Here is a 19,334-nt window from a genome sequence, read left to right on the forward strand (position 1 = left end):
TGTCCATATTATACATCATGGCTGAAAGAGGGGGTGCTATGCCTTTGAACCGATCCCAAAATACCTGCTTAAATTACACATTTGCCTGCTACATGTCAGGTATCAGGACAAATCGTTCCTGGGTGGGGTAGAGGGAGTCATGAGCCTGACTCCCATTGGGGTGGGACCGTGGAGGATGGGCAGGTGAGGTGCACTGTGTACGCCTGAGCGGTCTGGTCTCTGGCCTGGTTTCTCTAGCTCAGGCACGTGGGGATGGCCTGGTGGAAGGTACTGGAGGTAGCAGACAGGCTGGGGTACCCATTTTGGTGGCAGACTATGCTAGGGTGAGGGGCTAGCAGGACAGAGCAGCTGACCAGATGGTGATGATCTGAGTGTGGTGTGAACCACAAAAGGGAGATGGTCTAAGAGAGCTAGAAGGCGCAGCCGAGAGACCAGGGGACAGAGGGACAGAGACAGCTGGCGGCAGACACTGAAGCTGCAGGTGCTCCGCAGAGACCCCCCAGGGTCCTGGCTACCCCCAGGCCTCTCTAGTCACCATCCCCTGGGTTGTAGGGTGGGCCCTCCTTGGTTTCCAGACAACACAATTGTCACAATTATCATGGTGGTGAATTGGTTGGAATCCTTAAGAATCCAAAGGTTTTGTGTGAAATTTGGATTTCCAGCTTCTCTTGAACTGTTGGGATGTGTGATATGTGTTATGTGACCTGTGCTATGTGAGGATGATCAACGTGAATGGGCTGAACTGTGGCGCCCCCTTTAGGTGGGGCGTGTGTTCCCCAGTTTAGCCCAGGCCCTACCATTCCCTGTGCTCTCCCAAACTTCGGAACCCTGTCCAGTCCCCCACCTGCCCCTGCCTAGGATTTGGTCTCCCTCCTGTACCAGCCTCCACCAGCCTCCCTGCCTCCAGCCCCCACATGCCCGGCCTTCCTTGGGAAGGCCAAGAATTGTCAGGTCTGCCTGGGACAGAAGCCTGAATCCATGCCTAAATCTTGTGTGCTTCCCACCTCATCATCCCCTCTGGCTTCAGCAAGCACCTGGTAAGTACCCCTACACCTGGCTCCCCAAGCTAGGCTTGTGCATCCTGTCTCACAGGGTTTGGGTCTGAGTGGCCCCCAAAAGAGGCCCTATTGGTGAAACAACTCACTTGTGGGAAGATGACCTACTAGGGCCAGCCTCTCAGATGCCCTTCCTAGTAAGTGAGTGTGCAGCCTTTGCGCACCTCCAGTGACGGGGAACTCACTACTTCCTGGACAGCATGATGGGTTTGCAAATTTTTTGTGTACGTCAGGTCCCTCCCAGGTTGGATGCTGTGGCAAATTCCCTCCACCCTGTGGCCTCTGGGGAGGCAGCTAATTGGTTCAGGGATGCTGGGGCTTCAGGGTCACAGGCTTCCTCTTTCTCCTGCCCCCACCCCCCCTTTCCCTAGCCAACCTGGCCTGTTCACTGTGTTCTCTGGATATACCTCTGCAACATCCTGCGTCAGCACCTACTTGTCTCCTGCCCTCGGCTCACACCCTCCTTGCTCTGGGCAGCACCCCTGATCCCCAACAGGCCTGGCCCGGATTGCAGGTGGTCTCAGCCCTGACCACAGTGCATAGTGAGTTTGGAATTTCCATGAATTTTGATTCTCTCTCCCGCTCAACCACAACCAACCTCTGAGTGTGTAGGGAACCCTGGATGTCTTTCTCTCCATTCTATCCCGAGTGCCAAACAAAGTCCTTCATATGTAGTGAGAACACAATACACAGTTGAAAGAACCAATTGCCCGTGGTTGTCTCTATGAATGTGGTTTCCCACCAGTGCTGATGTCTAAACCTGGGATCACCAGGGGGCGCTCTTGACCAGCTGAAGGCTGCCCCAGGCACCTGAGGACTCCCGCCCTGGGTGTGTGGGTGGGGTTGGGGGGGCAGCTACGGTGCTGAGTGCTGGGGACACTGGCCCAAGAAGGGCTCCTTCAGCCTCAAAGGCTCCACTTGCTGAGGTCAATGACCATTCATGGTGGCAGGAACTGTCACTCGCTGAACCCAGCTTGTGTGCCTGATACCAGGGCTCTGTAGGGTCACCTACCCAGTTAGTTCAAGGACAGAAGACAGGTTAGGGATGTGCCTGAGGCCACGTGGTCTATGAAGCCCCAAAGCCCATTCTCTTTCCACCGCATGGGCAAGGCAGGGGTCCAGTCTCGGGTTTCAGGAAGAGCTGGCTGGACCACCTTTGTACCCAAATAGCTGCTTTCTCTCAAGTCTACTTCCTTAGAGGGCCTGAGGCTGCCTCTGTGACCTGGTGCAGCTCTGTGAACAGGCCTTCCATGCAATGCAGGGAGGCGTGCTTTGTTGCCTGGGGAAGCGGGAAAGGTCCAGCCGGCAATCCTGCACTCTGCAAAGATGTCTGTGCGTGCACTCCTGCAAACGGTGGGGAGGGGTGGGGGACCTCCTCTGCAGACCCCCCACAGGGCTGTCCTGCTAAGTGCTTTCCCAGAGCCGGACTTGGGGAGGAAGCTGATAATCTGGGGTTGGGGGTTCTTGGCTACTGTCAGGAAATGCAAAAAGCTACAGAGGGTAAGCAAAGCATCTGGGAACCCTACATATGACAATCGAAGGGACACTGGGGACACAGCATGGGCCTGAGGCCAGGGGCCTGGAGTCAAGGAGCGCCTGCCCCGGGCTGACGCAGGACCCTGGGGAGGAAATCCCTTTCCCTCGGGCCGGTGGTGTTTCCCTGAGGTTCCAATCTGGGGGCCATTATCGGGTGGCTCGGGAAGTCTTTCATCCCATCCCACTCCACCCAGAATCTGGGGAGCAAGGGAGCAGCCCGGCAGGGGGCCAGATGAAAATGAGACGTAAGTTGTCGAAATCTAAAAACAGATGAATTTGGAATATTACAGATGAATCATTTAACTAATTACATTTTTACAATCAAAGCTGTTTTTGAACTTTGAGAGTGCAAGAAAGCATATGAATGTGTGGTGCTCTGTGGTCCTCTTTTGCTCACTTGATTAATTCCAAACGGTCCAACTGAGTGTTTCATTTCAAAATTGGTCCCAGGCTGAGACCCTGTCTCGCCTAGTACAGTTCAGCTCAAAGCTCCGCTCTCCCTGGGACCAAGGCTGGCAGTGCACCCATTGCTAATTCTGGAGACAGACACAGTAGAGCTCCTGGCCACCCTCTGCCCCATTCATTTCTCCTGCTGGGTGCAGGGTGGTGCTCAGGGGGCAGGGCACTGCCCAGCCCAGGATCTCTGGTTCCGGTCCCTCGCCTGTCACCTGGCCTGCAATCTCTGCCAGCTCTCATTTCTGCCATCTGTCTCCTTTCACTCTGTTCTCCCTGGGGCAGTCTTGACTCAGGCTTCCTCTGCAAATTATTGCCCCCACCTCCTCCTTGGGCCCCCTTCCTTGCCAGGGAGGTCTCTGCAGTGTACACACCTGTCCACGTTACTCAGAGGCTTCTGTGACCTCCAAGCTCTGTGGCTGGGTGGCGGGGGGGGGGGGGGGGGGGGCGCTCTGCACTCAGCTTTACCACCCTCCTTTCTCTGCGGGCCTGCAGAGTCACTGTCCCCCAGGGACAGGGGACCACATTGTATCCCCTGAGGTGTAATCCTTTTCCAACTCCTGCTCATCCCTCAAGACACACCTTAAATGTCCTTTTTCTGTGAGGCGTCCCCTGGTCCCAAGCAGAGTTAGCCACTTGATCCAAGGCTATCTGGATGTATTACAGCCCCACTGGCAGCACTGGAAAGGTCTCTGTATGGGAGGCTCTCACGGTCCGGGTTTTGGGGAGTTTTCAGAAGGAAAGCCAGGCCCTGCGTCCTTGCCCACCTTGACATCTGGAAGAGCAGCACGCCCCTATAAGCTTCAGCTTTTTAATACATAAAATGGGCACAGATCATAATGTATGGGGTTGGGATGTGCTTATAAACTGTGAAGTGCCACTCGGATCTGATTCCAGACGTTTTCCACTGGGGCCAAGCTCACCTTTGGCCAACATGGATACAGAGGCTAAGAAGGCCTAAGTTATTGCCAAGGCAGGTCCCCCAGCTGGGCCCTGCTCCATTCAGTGGCTTCTTGACAGGGACAGGACGCTGGCCAGGGAAACAGAATTGGACACTTCATCTTAAGGGGGATGCCTCTCTTCCTAATTTCTAATAGCGGCTATAATACAAACATATGAGTGAGGAATAGCAAAGAAGGTGGAATGGAGAAACAGACTTCTTTCTTTAAGTTAGACTTGATTTTCCATTTTGGTTTTGACGGAGAGCAAGAAAGGGTCTGGGCCATGTGATAGCGGGGGTGGCCTGGGGGTGAGCTCCAGGCCCAGGTAAGAGCAAGGGGTAAGGATGAGGAGCAGAATACTGACTCCCAATATCATTTTCCCTGGGTGCTAAGAGGAGAAAACCCTCCTGTCACTGCACAGAGGGTCCTGAGCTCCCACCTGCTGCTCCAGCTTGCTTCCTGAGGGGGTGGCTATTGTGCCCGAGGTGTCCCCAGCCTATGCGCCAATTTGGGCTTTGTCCTGCGGGTGGGCCTTGTGTGTCTGCCAAGTGCTATTAGCGGGGAGCTCAGCCTCCTCATCTGTCAAGTAGGGAGGAGCCCATGGACCTCCCAGGGTGAGAGCAAGCACTCAAGTGCACTTGCTTCCCTGGAATGCTGGAAGGGCTTGGGGGGGAGGGGAGGAGAGGAGACTGTTCTGTCTTCCCTCAGAAAGGAGGGGAATCTCTGAGCCCCTGGCAAGGCAGTTTGTGGTTTCTGTAAACACAAAGCCAAGTTTCCTTGGCCACCAGCCTTGGTCAGCCTGTTAGCCTACAGCGGACGACCTTCTGCTCTGCGCAGCTCTGGAGCTCTCTCTGGCTTCCCCTTCCACCACACCCCCCTCATCTGCTCGCTCACTCCTGCCCTGCTGGCCTTGCATGTACTCTGGACATGTGAAGATCTTCCCTACCTCATGACCTCATGCACTTGCTTTTTTCCCCTCAGGAACACTTCCCCCACAGGTCTGTGCATCGTTTTTACCATTAAAAGTTCATCCCTCCCAAGAGCCTTGCAATGATTTCATCCTAGTTATGCCCACCCATGCGCCCAGCTGGCACTCTTGATACATCCCTACTTTATTCTCTTGCTAGCACGTTTCACTGCTAGTTTATTGGTTTCCTTGTTTATTGTTTCTTTCCCCTTCTCTCTCTCTCTCTCTCTTTTTATTTTTTAAGAATATTTTATTTATTTATTCATGAGAGACACATAGAGAGAGAAGCAGAGACACAGGCAGAGGGAGAAGCAGGCTCCATGCAGGGAGCCCGACGCGGGACTCGATCCCGGGTCTCCAGGATCACGCCCTGGGCTGAAGGCGGCGCTAAACCCCTGAGCCACCCGGGCTGCCCTCTCTCCCTCTTTTTAAAAGGTTGTTTATTTGAGAGAGAGCAAGAGAGAGAGAGAAAGCACAGAGGGAGAGGGAGAAGCAGATTTTCTGCTGAGCAGGGAGCCAACATGGGGCTCAAGCTCATGACCTGAGCCCAAGGCAGCCGCTTAATTGACTGAGCCACCCAGGCACACCCTCTCCTTGTTTCTCTTATTCAGTGCTGGTCCAAAGATCTGGGAAAGCATCTGGCATAGAGTCATTGATTGACTCCCCAAAGACTGTGACTGGTCTGATTCATCTTTGTGTCAATGCAATACCCAGCACAGGGCATGACCTTCCAAATTCATTGAACAGAGCCAAGAGCCAAGCCTCCTGTGTATGAAATGGCAAAAATCACTTTATCTACATAAATGCTGATCCCCCCCCCCCACACAAAATGCAAGAAGAGCCCAGTGCCTAGAGGTCCTCTGTGGGTCCAACCCTTGACCTACAATATTCGGAGCTCAGAATTACTCCAAGATTGCCAATTCCAAGACGTCCCTGGACTGAATGGGATCTGGAAGCTCTTTTTTTTTTTTTTTTTTTTTTTTTTTTAAGATTTTATTTATTTTTTCATGAGAGACACACAGAGAGAGGCAGAGACACCAGGCAGAGGGAGAAGCAGGCTCCATGTGGGGAGCCGGACGTGGGACTCAATCCCGGGACTCCAGGATCATGCCCTGGGCTGAAGGCGGGTGCAACCCAGGGATCCCCTGGAAGCTGAGCCACCTAGGGATCCCCTGGAAGCTCTTTTAAAGTGGTGGGACACCTGGGTGGCTCAGTGGTGGAGCATCTGCCTTTGGCCCAGGGTGTGATCCCGGGGTTCCAGGATCCAGATCCATTTCCACATCGGGCTTCCTGCGTAGAGCCTGCTTCTCCCTCTGCCTATGTGTCTGCCTCTCTCTCTCTCTCCCTCTCCCTCTCTCTCTCTCTCTCTCTCTGTCTCTCACAAATAAATGAAATCTTAAGATAAAATAAAATTAAATTAAAAGGTGATTTCCTCGGGCAGCCTGGGTGGCTCAGTGGTTTAGCACCGCTTTCCGCCCAGGGCCTGATCCTGGAGACCCGGGATTGAGTCCCACGTCCGGCTCCTCACGTGGATCCTGCTTCTTCCTCTGCCTGTGTCTCTGTCTTTCTATCTCTCTCTCTCTCTGTCTCTTGTGAATAAATAAAATCTTAAAAAAAAAAAAAGTGATTTCCTCTTTAAACTATACCTGCAAAAAAAAAAAAAAAAAAAAAAAAACTATACCTGCAATTCTATGCTCTACCACCAGGTGGCAATTAGGTCTGCACAAACTTTATTAAAACTAATTTTAATCTCAAAGACAGTATTTCTCTTTAAAATAGACTTTAAATTAAAACAAGATACATACACTCACATTTTTTTTTAACTTATCATACTGGCATAGATTTAAAAGCATGATAATACTGCAGTTGGCCAGGGTTTGGGGGAAATATGCGACATTTGTATGCTGTTGGTGGGAATGTAAATTAGAAGAGCTTCCAGGAGGGCAATTTGGCAACACACATCAAAAGCCTTCAACATGTGCAAACCCTTTTGTCCAGCAATTCAGCTTCTAGACATTGATTTAAAGGAGATAGCCATGGAAATACACCTACATTTATTCCCGGGATGGTGACCATAGGGCTAAAAGATTGTCAATATAAACACTCTAACTTGGACATTGGTCAAATTATACAGACGATAAAATACTATGGAGCAACTGCCTTCCAGAAAAATTCTTAAGGATGTGCAAACATTTCATGCTATATTATTATTATTTTAAAGATTTTATTTATTTATTCATGAGAGACACACAGAGAGAGGCAGAGATACAGGCAGAGGAAGAAAGAGGCTCTAAGCGGGGAGCCCGATGTGGGACTCGATCCCAGGACCCCGGGATCACGCCCTGAGCCAAAGGCAGATGCTCAACCATTGAGCCACCCAGGCATCCCTCATGCTATATTAAAGGAAAAGAAAGAAAAAGGCTACAAAGGAGTATGTCCAGTAATCCTATTTTTAGAATAACAAATATAAAAACAAACCCACACATAATGAGTCCTGAAAGAACAAACACGGAGATATTGGGAAGTCTTATCTGTGGGTGGTAGGATTATGGATGATTGCTTTGTCCTTTTTTGTGCTTTTCTTTATTTGGGGACGGTTTTATAATAAACACACTTCTGTTGTCATCAGCAGGGAGCTCGTCACAAACTCTTGCAGCAGCAGGGCAGGCTGGGCTCTTTGTAAGGAGGCTATGAACAAGAAGACTGCCTGCCCTCATCAGTCCACAACCTGCCCCACTGTCCTGCTTGGCTCCTGCTGCCCCAGTCTCTGGACCTTGGCTCTCAGGTCCACATATGAACCTGGTTTCAGCTGGTCTCACTCAGGGGAGGGGCCAGCCTGCACGAATGCAGAACACAGCCAGCACAGTCTCCACCATGATCCTTCTACTTGACATGTTTCTTGCCCTCACTTCCTTTTAGGAAGTGACATGTTTTTAACAAAGAAAAAAAGTCCTTCCTGAGGCTGGTCTTGAAGTTTCCCTGAGCTTCGGAAAAACACCTCTTCCTAAAACTGATCATTCTTAAAGCCACTTTATTTTCCAAACACTGTCAATGTATGTTGGTGGATGAGAGTGATTTCTGGGGCATCTGGGTGGCTCAGTTAAGCATCTGCATTTGGCTCAGGTCATGATCTCAGGGTCCTGGGATCAAGCCCCTCATAGGGCTCCCTGCTCAGCAGAGAGTCTGCTTCTCTCTCTCCCTCTGCCCCTCCACTCCACTCGCTTGTGCTCTTGCTCTCTCTCTCTCAAATAAATAGATAAAACTGGGATGCCTGGGTGGCTCAGTGGTTGAGCCTCTGCCTTTGGCTCAGGGTGTGATCGCGGGGTCCTAGGATTGAGTGGTACTCATCGGGATTCCCACAGAGATTCTGCTTCTCCCTCTGCCTAGGTCTCTGCCTGTCTCTCTGTGTGTCTCATGAATAAATAAATGAAATCTTAAAATAAATAAACAAATATTTTAAAAAAAGAGTGATTTCCTAAACCTGTCTTTCTTTCTCTTGCGGCTTTCCTTGGTGAGGAAAGAGAGGTGCCATCAAGGGGCTGTCGCATGCCATGCTGCACTTGGATCCTGCGCATGTTACCCTATTTTAATCTTCCAACTCTGTGTGTGTGACCCCAGGCTCCAAAAGCCCGAGTGCCCTGCCCGAGGCCACAGAGCTGAGCCAGGATCCTGAATGGGGTCTGAACCACTCCAAGCCCGAGGATACTCGGTACACGAGATGCCTCTTAGGAGGCCTGGGCCCCTGTAGCTGTGGCCATTACCCCCACCTCTGGGATGACCATGGTGGAGCCATCTGTACCACACCTCAGGCTGGGAGCCAGGCCCTCCCCAGGCCAAGGGATGGTAGTTTCAGCTCAAAGCACATGGGCCCTGTGAGCCCATGGAAGGTTCTCCCACCTACCTCCTGCCCGAATGAGCCTGCTTTCCCTCCTGCAGGAAAACTCAGGGTCTCACTCCCACCCTGAGGGCCTCATGGAAAGGACTGCCATGGAGTGGTACTGCTGAGAGAGAAACAAGGGTTCTGGGGGCACACAGCTGGAGCTGGGTGGGACCTGGTGCTAAAGGCATGGATGCTTTGGATCCAGCCAGGGGGCAGGGCCAGCCCAGCAGGGGAAGATGCCCATATCCATGTGGAAAGATCAGTGTGCATGCAAGCCAGGGTGCCCCGGCCTGTGCACTCGTGGGTGTGTTGCCAGAGACTTTGACAGGGTCCCCTCACCCGTTGCCAGGGCCGTCCAGGCAGTGGGGAAGGCTTGCTGGGCCCTGATCCACTTCCTTCCCAGAAAGCTCCCAATTCCCTACGAGAGGGACACACTGCATACACATTCATACCCCCCAGCCTCCCTTCCCCCAATGCTCAGAGCCCCGTCTTGGCCCCAAGCTGGGCATAAAGCCCCTCTCATGCTTCATGGCCTGACAGCTGGGTAACAGCCCCAGTCACCTGTCCACTGTGATCTTTGGTGTTTGGATGCTCCAGGCATGACCTTACTTCACCTGAACCCCACTGCCCTTTTCACAGGAAGGGAGATGCAGACTTACAGCTTCATAACCAGGGAGCAATAAAAACAGGATTCAAACCCTGGCTTCCTAATTCTGTACCTGGACATGATGGATGGTCTGGAACCCCTGTCTTTCACTGGGGAAAAATGATTGACTCCTGCCCTTCGGCACTCACCTCAGAAAATCATCAGCCAACATCCTCTCTCATGCTCACTGCCAGGGAGAAAGGAGTCAACGTCACTCTGCTCAGAGGAGCCAATATGGGGAGAAGAGGGAAGAAGAAACCCATTTACCCTAACGACCACCCACTCTCCTTGGGGCACCCAGCTAGGAGGCCCAGTGTTGGCCTACAGGCCCAGGTCTGCCTGTACTCAGGGCTGGACTGTAATCCGCAGCCTCTTGGGAAGGTAGCTCCTGCAGGACTGGTGGACCCCACCCCTCTTCACCCTCCATCACCAGCCTGTCCGGACTCTGGACAGAGCTGGTCGTTAGTGAGGCCTCAGAATCCACCGTTTTCCTCCTGGCATCTTCCTGGCCTGAGGTCATAGGACAACTCTGTCTCCTAACCACACCCCAGGTCCTGCCACGGTTACCAACAGGTAATCCCCTGCTCGGAAGCATCAGGACTTCTGGATGCTGCGGCCGCGATCCTTAACCCCTGAGCAGGACTGGATGTCAGCACAGCTCCATTTCATTTAGCTTTTCCTGCAGTGCTCACCCAGCCTGGGCCAGGGGACGTTGATTCCAAATATAAGCCAACTCTTAGGTTTCATTCAAAAGATCTGAGAAGTGATGACACCACAAAGACCCAAATGGAACCAACCAGTCTCCCCTTTCTGAGTGTTGACAGGACCCAGTGGGACAGGCAGCCCCTACCCCCTGGGAAGAGGCTGGCAGTGGAGTCAGCCCTGGTGAACGGGCTGTGGGGGGTGGGGTGGGGAGGAGGGTGCTCTACAGCCAAGGAGCTGCACCCTCCGCTCAGGGCAGAGGGCCAGGCAGCAAGAGTGTTGGGGGCATGGGGGATGCCCAGAAGCCTGCCTGGCCTGCAGGCCTGTGGGGGACTGTTCCCAGCAGGCGAGCCCTGGCAGTGCTGCTAATCCCCTCCACCTACAGACCTCAGCCGCTGAGAGCAGAAGAGGAGCAGGGCGGCAGGGCACAGACAGTTAAAGGCTCAGAGGAGGATCAGCTTGAGAGGAAAGGTCAGAAAGCAAAAAACAAATAGCAAATTACCGGGTAGCCATCTCGTCCTGATTGCCCCTGTGGTAATTAATACGTCATTAATAATCAGACTTGGAAGCAGAAAACCATATGGCAACACTTAGGACGCAATCAGCACCCCCTCCCCCAGGTCCCCTCAGGTTCTGCGGGGTCTGCAGCAAAGGCTCCCGGTTTGGCCGTGACTCCTGGCCGGGAGGGGGTGGCAGCACCCCGGGCTCCGAGGGCTCTGGGAGACGGAGCACCCAGTTCCCGCCCGTTGGGCCCGGCTGGAGGGGCCGGCGGGGCGCACACCCACGCGGTTCGGGGAGGGGCACTGGGGCAGGACCACGGGGTGTGGTCTGGAGGGCGGGGTCACGGCCACCCCGCAGAGGCTCTACGCGAGCGCGCAGAGGGGGGCGGGCGGCGCGCAGCCCGGGCCGGGGCGGTCCTGGGAGGCCCCTGGGAGGCCCCTGGGCCTCTCGGCCCGCGGGGGCGGCTCGGGGCGCGCGGGTCCCGGCCTTCGGCGCCCACGTCAGGCTGCAGCTGGAGGATCTGCGCTTGTTGATGCACTTCAGAGTCTAGCAGCTAAGCCCCCTCCCCCAAAGGGAGGGAGGGAAGCAGAGACGGCTGGCCTCAGCCCGCCCGGGCCGCGGGGCTCCGCCGGGCCAGCCCCAGCCCCAGCCCCGAGGGACTCCAGCCGCAGCCGCCACCTGCCGGCCCCGGGCCCGCCCACGCTGGCGCTCGAGGGCGCGGGCGGGCGGGATCCTCGCTGCAGGGCAAGTCACAGAGAAGCTCACCCGAGAGGCCTGCCCTCGCAAGCTTCACTTTGGCTCATGCGCGCGGCCAGTGTGGCTCCTGAATTGACTCGCCAGGGTTCATCGGGCTCGGGAGACGCGCCAGGACGAGCCGAGGACCGGCCGCCGGTCGCTGTCTCTGTTAGAGGACCCCGGGCCGCGGCCCCGCGCTCCGCACTGCCCCCTGGCGGCCGACCGCTGAGGCACAGCCTCCTCGGGCCGCGCACCCTGGCGGGCCCGCGCTGCGGGGTGCGGGGCGGGTGCTGCGGAGGGCTCAGCTGCCCCAGCCCGAGAGGCAGACGCTTTTTGGCAAATCAGGATGCCCCATCATTGCGGGCATCGCTGCCTGACTCCGGAGCCCTTTGTGCCGAAGCACGCGACACAAAAACATTTCAACAGATTAACGGCACCCAGAAAGCCCAGCAGAGTGGTGCTTGCATCTCTGTGCAAGAAGCTGAGCCAGAGAGTGGGCCAGGAGCGGCCAGGCCCACGCCCGCTCTCTTACAAGGGACATGGTCACAGAACGCACAGAATGACTTATGGGGCAAGTCAAGCCCCTAGAATTCTGTGATCCCTTCATCTACAAATTAAAAAAAAAAAAATAAAAAACATGGCCCCTGTCCAGGATGAATTATTTGCTTTTTTTTTTTTAAGGACACATCACACCTCTCTAACTAAAAGTTATTTTCATGAAATAGCTACAGAAGAGAACGAAAAGTCTTATCTTTCAGGAGCAGAGAGCATAATCCAGGACACTTACAGGAGGACCTGCAAAACACAAGCAGAGAAGCCACAGTCAGTATCAAAGGGAGAGAGGGTCCCCATGCCCAGGCCAGCCCCTTCCTCACACAGCTACTGGCCACCCCTCCTTGCAAGGCTCTTATGCTCTCACCGGCCCCAAAGTCAAGCAGCAGGGCAGGGGGGTGCTTTTGCCCTTGCAGGGGCAGGAGTGACCATGTGGGCATGGGAGTGACAATCCCACCATGTATTGGTTTGTGCCTTCATTTCGAAAGGCTGCTGTTGATCCCTGCTTGGGGCCCACCTGGGTCTAGTTTTGGTAAGCCAGGCATGAATCAGACCGGTTCCTGCTTGAAGGACAAATTTTGGTGCTCACCTAGAGGTCAGTTCATTTCTACTGAAGGGAAAAGCCTTGGGGGAGAAAACATTTGGGGCAGAGGGAAGAGCACTCCTAAGGGTGCAGGTATGTGTGTGGCTGGGCTGACACCACAGGGGGTGCCCATGGCTCAGCCTGGGGTTAGTGGTGCTGAGACAGGGTGTGCATGGGGACGCAGAAGGGGCTGAGGCCAGAAGTACAGGTGGTTGCTCCAGGGAGGGCCGGGACCTGTCCCCCCCACAGATGAGGACTCTCTGAGAACATTTCTGAAACTCACAGCTGTCTTCTTCACTTTACAGTGTACAAAGCACACATTTGACCTTCTCAGCCATCTCTGGGAGGTGTGAGAAACATGCTACTTGACAGACAGCAACACAGATGCCCAGGAGAAAGCAGTGACTTGTCCAAGGCCAGCTAGGTGGTTAGGGGTGGAAAAGAGCTCCCACACTTCTTGAATCCCACCCACTTTCCACTAAAGCCAATCACTGCTGATCTAGCAAACCACTCTGCTCCCTGCAGACCGTGGGCCTCACTCTGGATAGAGATGCCGGCACAGGGAGATGGCTCTGGCAGTCTGCAGGCCCACACATATTTATGGATCACCACCTATGAGCCGAGGGGCCCACCAGTGGGTGTGAGAGGCAGCATCTCGGACTCACAGAATTTTTCTTGGAAGGATAGATGCTTAAGAAAACAATGACGCAGGGAGAAGCACAATAAGCTCCTTGCACATATTGAGGTGCCCCTGCCAGGCTGGGTCCTGAAGGTGAGAGATGATTATCTCAGAGAGGAAGGGGGTAGGAGCCACGTGGTGGAGATGGTGATGCTGCTCCAAATGCACTGGGACACTGGGATCATTGGACTTCAGAGTGGCTCAGACCCACAGGACAGAGGGCCTGGGGAGAGGGCCAGCCAGAGTTCAGGGCCCTGTTTCCACGCCATGGTGCAAGATTTGAAGAATCCTGCATGGAGGAGTGATGGGAGGGGGCGAGAGTGGGTGTGGGGGATGCTTGTAAGCTGTCCCTGTAGCTGATGGTGGCCAAGACTCACATGCTGACAGTGGAGAGGAGAGAGGTGAGTCAGAAGACACTTGGTAGTGAGGACCATCAGGGCTTGCTCATCGATCTGATGGTCAGGGGTGGGGGTGGAGGGGTGTATTGGGCACAGAAAAAGGAGACACAAGACAAAGACTTTTGGCTTGAAACAGTGATATATGGTGGTGCTAACACCCAAGAATGGTGACACGGAGGGCTGTGTATCCCCTGAGTTTAGACTAGGGTGGGACAGGGCATTGGCCACTTGGACATCTGTACCACTGACTTCTCACCTTTGGCCAGGTACCTCATGCCTTGTTTTCCTAGGAAAAGAAAAGCCAGTGGATGGATAGACCATTATCTTTCTGATGCCGCATGCACACACCTGCCTGTACCTGTGTCTGGGCCCGGCCTCCTGCCTGTCTCCTCAGGTTAAGGCAGAGGAACTGACCCACCCCACCTGCCAGGGGCCCTGAACCCACCGTGCCTCCCTGCCTGTCGCATCAAACCCACTTTATCCAGCAGATGCTTCCCAGCAGCTCTGGATGGGCTCCAGTTTCTTCAACAAAGGCACATCCTTTGCTCACACACCCTCCTATGCTCTGGCCCTGGATCTCCTCTCCCTCACTGCTGGGAGGAGGGGTCCCCTGTCACCACCTTTAATTCCACGCCTTCCACACACCCTGTGACCCTCTGATATGGGTTTCATCCCTATAACCACCAGAACGGTTCTCATGGAGTCCTGCACACCTGCCTCCACATCAGTAAGCCCACCAAGGATTTCTCCTCCTCATCCCACACTGCTGTGTGTTCCCTCCTTCTGGAGGCGCTCTCTCCCTTCGGCTTCCAAAAGGTCCCATTTGTCTAGCTTCCCTGGCTAACTCAATTTCTCCCAGCCTCACGTAGAGGCTCCTCAGAGCTCACAGCAAAGGCTTTCTTCTCTTCAGTTCTCTGCCAGACTCATCTAGCCCCTCTCTCCTGTCTTCCCCAGGGATCTCATCAAGCTCATGACTACACCAGGCACAAGTGTCCCAAGTGGGTGATTTCAGCCCCAGCTGTGCCTCAGAAGCCCAGACTCCTTCTCTCGAACTGTCTGCTTGCCATATCCCTTTGAACAGTCCTGAAGACTCCTCAGACCAAGGTACACAGACACGCTCATGGTCTTCTGCCCACAGACATGCTCCTCTCCTGGTTCCTAGCCTCTGGGTGACATTCCCTCCCTCCCAGTGAGAAGTTCCCCTTGACACGCTCTCCCTCCCCAAGCTATTGGCACATCCATTCCACAACCATTCACTGACACAGGATACAGCAGTGACAATGACAAAGATCCCTGTCCTGAGGAGGTTTACCTTCAAGTGAGGGAGGTAGCCAAGATACCATAAGCATAACGAACCAGTACATCACCTACGAGATGACAAGTGCAACAGAAAGAGAGGCAGTGGGACGCCTGGGTGGCTCAGTGGTTGAGCTTCTGCCTTCAGTTCAGGGAGTGATCCCAGGATCTGGGATAGAGTCTCACACTGTGCTCCCCGCGGGGAGCCTGCTTCTCCCTCTGCCTATGTCTCTGCCTTTCACTTTCTCTGTGTCTCTCATGAATAAGTAAGTAAACCTTAAAAAAAAAAAAGAGAGAGAGAGAGAGAGAGGCAGCGAGGCAGGGGAAGGGGGAACTGTTAGTACCGGGGCATAGATGAACACCGGGTGACAGATGGGCATGTTCTATAGGGTGGCTGGGGTAGGTCTTCCCTAGGTGACATTTAAACAAAAGCTCGAAGGACATAAAAGACAGGGCCTGCAGATTCCAGGGAAAATCTGTACCTGCCAGAGGGAACCCCCAGTGCAAAGACCTGTACTCTTGGGGGGCAGGACAGTGCCTGGTGCATTTAAGGAACAGCCAGGAAGCCACTGAGGCCACAGCAGAGTGAGAGGTGGCTTCAGGCAGGTGGGGGCAGATTCACTCCTAGGACTTTATCTTCTCTCCGAGATGGGAGCCCCTGCAGGGTTTAGCACAGGCATAGGACAAGATCTGGCTGACACATGAAAAGGCTCACACCCTGTGGGGGTGGCAAGGGTACAATACTGCAGTGACGCTGGAAAGGAATGATGGTGGCTGATGGTGGCAGTGTAGGGGGTGCAAGTGGCAGGGCTCAGGATGGAATCTGAAGGTAGAGCCAAGAGGATGTCTCCAGACTCTGGAGCCTGAGAGAGGGGAGTCAAGAATGATGTCACAATTCTAGCTTGAACAACTGCAGGGATGGAGTTGCCATCAACAGACATGGGGAGACCATGGGTCAGGCAGGTTTGGCTGGAAGGACCAGGAGCTCAGCCTTGCACACACAGCACTCGGGGGGTGTTCCAACTGTTAGGGGTTGGGAAGGAGAGGAGGAAGTCCTAGAAGCTGAGTGGAGAAAGTGCATGGAGGAGGAGGGGGTGGTTGCCTGTGCCCCTCAGTGGACAGCTGAATAAAGACCAAGACCAGCCACCGGGGGCGCCTGGGTGGCCCAGTTGGTAAAGCATCTGCCTTCAGCTCAGGTCATGATCTCAGAGTCCTGGGATGGAGCCTTGAGGTGGGCTCCCTGCTCAGCGGGGAGTCTGCTTCTCCCTCTGCCCTTCCTCCTGCTCATGCTCTCTCTCTCTCTCTCTCAAATAAATAAATAAAATCTTAAAAAATAAAAATACCAGTCCACTGGCTCTAGCCACGCAGGGGTATGGGCAGGGGCAATGATTGGTGTGCGAATCTAGTTGGAGATGGTTTCCGGGAGAAGGGAGAAGAGGAATGTGGGCAGTGAGAGCTTTCAAGCAGTTTAACTGCAAAGGGGAGCAAAGACACAGAGCAGGTGCTTTGGGGCGAGGTGGTGGGATCTGTGGGTTGAAAGATGGATGAGATGGAAGGAACATAAGGGTCAGAGAGGAGGCGGTGGGCTGGGGTGAACTGTGTGAATTGGGGTGCCATGGATGCTGCATTTACTGGTGATGATGAGGCATCGATTAATACCATGGAAGGGAGGTCAGCTGGAGGCCCAGCTCACTCGAGGAGGCCTGGGTGGGTGAGGGGCTTCTGTGTGCACATCAAGATCCCCAGGGATTGGGATGCCTGGGTGACTCAGTGGTTGAGCATCTGCCTTTGGCTCAGGGCATGATCCTGGAGTCCTGGGATCGAGTCCCATGTCGGGCTCCCTACATGGAGCCTGCTTCTCCCTCTGTCTATGTCTCTGCCTCTCTCTCTCTCTCTCTGTGTGTGTCTCTCATGAATAAATAAATAAAATCTTAAAAAAAAAAAGATCCCCAGCAATCCACCCAGAAAGAGTGTTGGTAGGAGGGCCGCAGACCCAGGAGCTCAAACCCATGAGCAATGAGGGGGATGTGCCAGGGCCAGGGCTGACTTAACACTCCTCCAATCTCTCCTCTGGTGGCCAGGGTCTGTGTTTTCAAGATGCAGATCTGATCATGATACCCCCATCCCCTCATTTTCCCATTGTTCTTAGGACAAAGGCCCCCAATCCTATACCACTTCCATGCTGTCATCTGTCCCTGACTCTTCACCTGAGCCCCTCAAACCGCCTGTGGGAAGAGAGGCGGTGTGACTAGAGGGTCCTGGGCAGACTGGTGGCTATGGGGACAAAGTGAAGTTGGATCCGCGTTTGAGCATGAGCCAGGATAAATTCCAGAAGGATCAAAGACTTACGTGTTTAAAAAAAAAATCATGAAAATCCTAGAGGAAAACAGACCCATAAATTCAGAGAACAAACTGGTGGTGGCCAGAGGGAAGGGGGAGGATGAGCAAAATGGGTGAAGGGGAAGGGGAGATCCAGGCTTCCTGTTATGGAATGAATAAGTCACGGGTGTGAAAAGCACAGCATAGGGAATAGAGTCAATGGTATTGTAATAATGTATGGTGACAGAGCACAGCACAACCTATAGAGAAGTTGAATCACTGTGTTGTACACCTGAAACTAATGTAACAGTGTGTCGATTATACTTTAAAGATTTTATTTATTTATTCATGAGAGACACAGAGACAGGCAGAGACACAGGCAAAGGGAGAAGCAGACTCCCTGCGGGGAGTCCAATGGGGGACTCTATCCCAGGACCCCAGGATCACAACCTGAGCCAAAGGCAGGTGCTCAGCCACTAAGCCATTCAGGTGCCCCCACTTCAATTAAAAAAAATCCCAGAGGAAAGGTCCTTTCTAACTGTGCAGATGGGAAGCCTTTTCCAATGACAGTTCATAATCCAGAAGCCATAAAGTTAAAGTCTGATTTAACCAGATAAAACCCAAAATGCCTACAAAGCACCATAAGCAAAGTCAAAAGCACAAGTGGGAAAAATATTTCTGACTCATGTCATAGAGGCAGATACACCTTAATGTAAAAATGCTCCCACAAATCAGCCCTAAACACATCAACAACGTAAGAGAAGAAATAGTCAAAAGACACGGAGAGTTTGCAGAAAATATAAGTCATCTCTAAGTATATGAAACAGAAGTGATTCTTCATTTACAATACAAGGAATGACCGTTAAAACGATCATCACAGCAGATGCCCATTTGGCCACATTAAGTAGGACTTGATATGTATGTGCCGATTGTCACAATGATCCTCCTAGAAATGTATTCCGTAGATGTGGTAGCATAAACATAAAAGGACAGGTACATAAAAAATATTCATAGCAGAAATATTTGTGATGGCCAAACATTAGAAACAGGGCAATGGAACTGTGTAAAAGAAAGGATGGTACGGGGATGCCTGGGTGGCTCAGTGGTTGAGTGCCAGCCTGCCTTTCCCTCTGCCTGTGTCTCTGCGTCTCTCATGAATAAATAAATAAAATCTTAAAAAAAAAAAAAGGATGATATGTTTCAACTTTAGATGGAATACCATGCAGTTGGGAAAAAACTAAGGTGATTCTATAAGCTCTAATGCAGAACAAGCTCCAAGGCATATTGCTACATTTTTAAAAGGTATGGAACAGTCTATTACTCTTTATTTGCCCATTTTAGTTAAGGAAAAAAACCCTGATAGGCTTTTGTTTGGATAATCCTGGTACATCTCTGGGTGTGGACACAGAAAGTGGTCATCAGATTGCCTCTGAGGAGGGGAACCGAACGGTGGGAGAAATGATGTTGTGGGAAGAGACTGACTTTTCACCACTGGGTTCTTTGATGTCACTGGATACACGCATGTGGCTTCTGACACAAGTCCGAAAAGGCAATAAGCTTTAATGAAAAATTGGCTGTAGTGAGGTCTGTGTTTTTGTCTGGTTCTCTAGCTTTGTCTGACTTTTCTCACACATCTCTCTAAATTCCCTCCAAGGAAGCTCAGACTGGGGGGTGCAGAGGGGGGTGGGATGCTCAGTCAGCTGAGCATCCAACTCTTGGTTTCAGCTCAGATTCTGATCTCAGGGTCGGGAGACCGAGCCCCATGTCGGGCTCTGTGCTCAGTGTACAGTCTGCTTGAGATTGTCTCCCTCTGCCCCTCCTGCTTATGCTCAATCTCTCTCTCTTCCTCTCAAATAAATAAATAAATCTTTAAAGAAGAAAAAAAAAAAAAGAAAGCTCAGACTGGGATTCTCATTGTGAATGCCTGAGGCCCTGAGTAGGCAGCCCAGGGACCTGGTGGGAGCAGGAGCTGTAAGAGTAACCATCACTCACTCATCCTTGCAGTTTGGGAACTGCAAGGTTTTCCCCAAACATCTCATTTAATCCCTGCTGCGTCCTCACCTCTTCACCGGGCACAGGTTATAGATGAGA

At 52.9% G+C, this 19,334-nt stretch overlaps 1 protein-coding gene across 1 annotated transcript in view; it reads right to left on the reverse strand.

Annotated features, from left to right (window-relative positions):
- Nucleotides 1-19,334, reverse strand: part of COL23A1 (collagen type XXIII alpha 1 chain) — a 326,570-nt gene that overhangs the window by 36,520 nt on the left and 270,716 nt on the right. The window contains exons 4-5 of the mRNA XM_072728803.1: nt 12,204-12,211; nt 10,683-10,709 (exon numbers count right to left, since the gene is read on the reverse strand). Of these exons, the coding sequence (XP_072584904.1) occupies nt 10,683-10,709; nt 12,204-12,211 (35 nt within the window). The remainder of the gene's footprint in view (nt 1-10,682; nt 10,710-12,203; nt 12,212-19,334) is intronic.

The sequence above is a fragment of the Vulpes vulpes genome, chromosome 12 (genome assembly GCF_048418805.1).
Source record: "Vulpes vulpes isolate BD-2025 chromosome 12, VulVul3, whole genome shotgun sequence".
NCBI classification, from domain to species: domain Eukaryota; kingdom Metazoa; phylum Chordata; class Mammalia; order Carnivora; family Canidae; genus Vulpes; species Vulpes vulpes.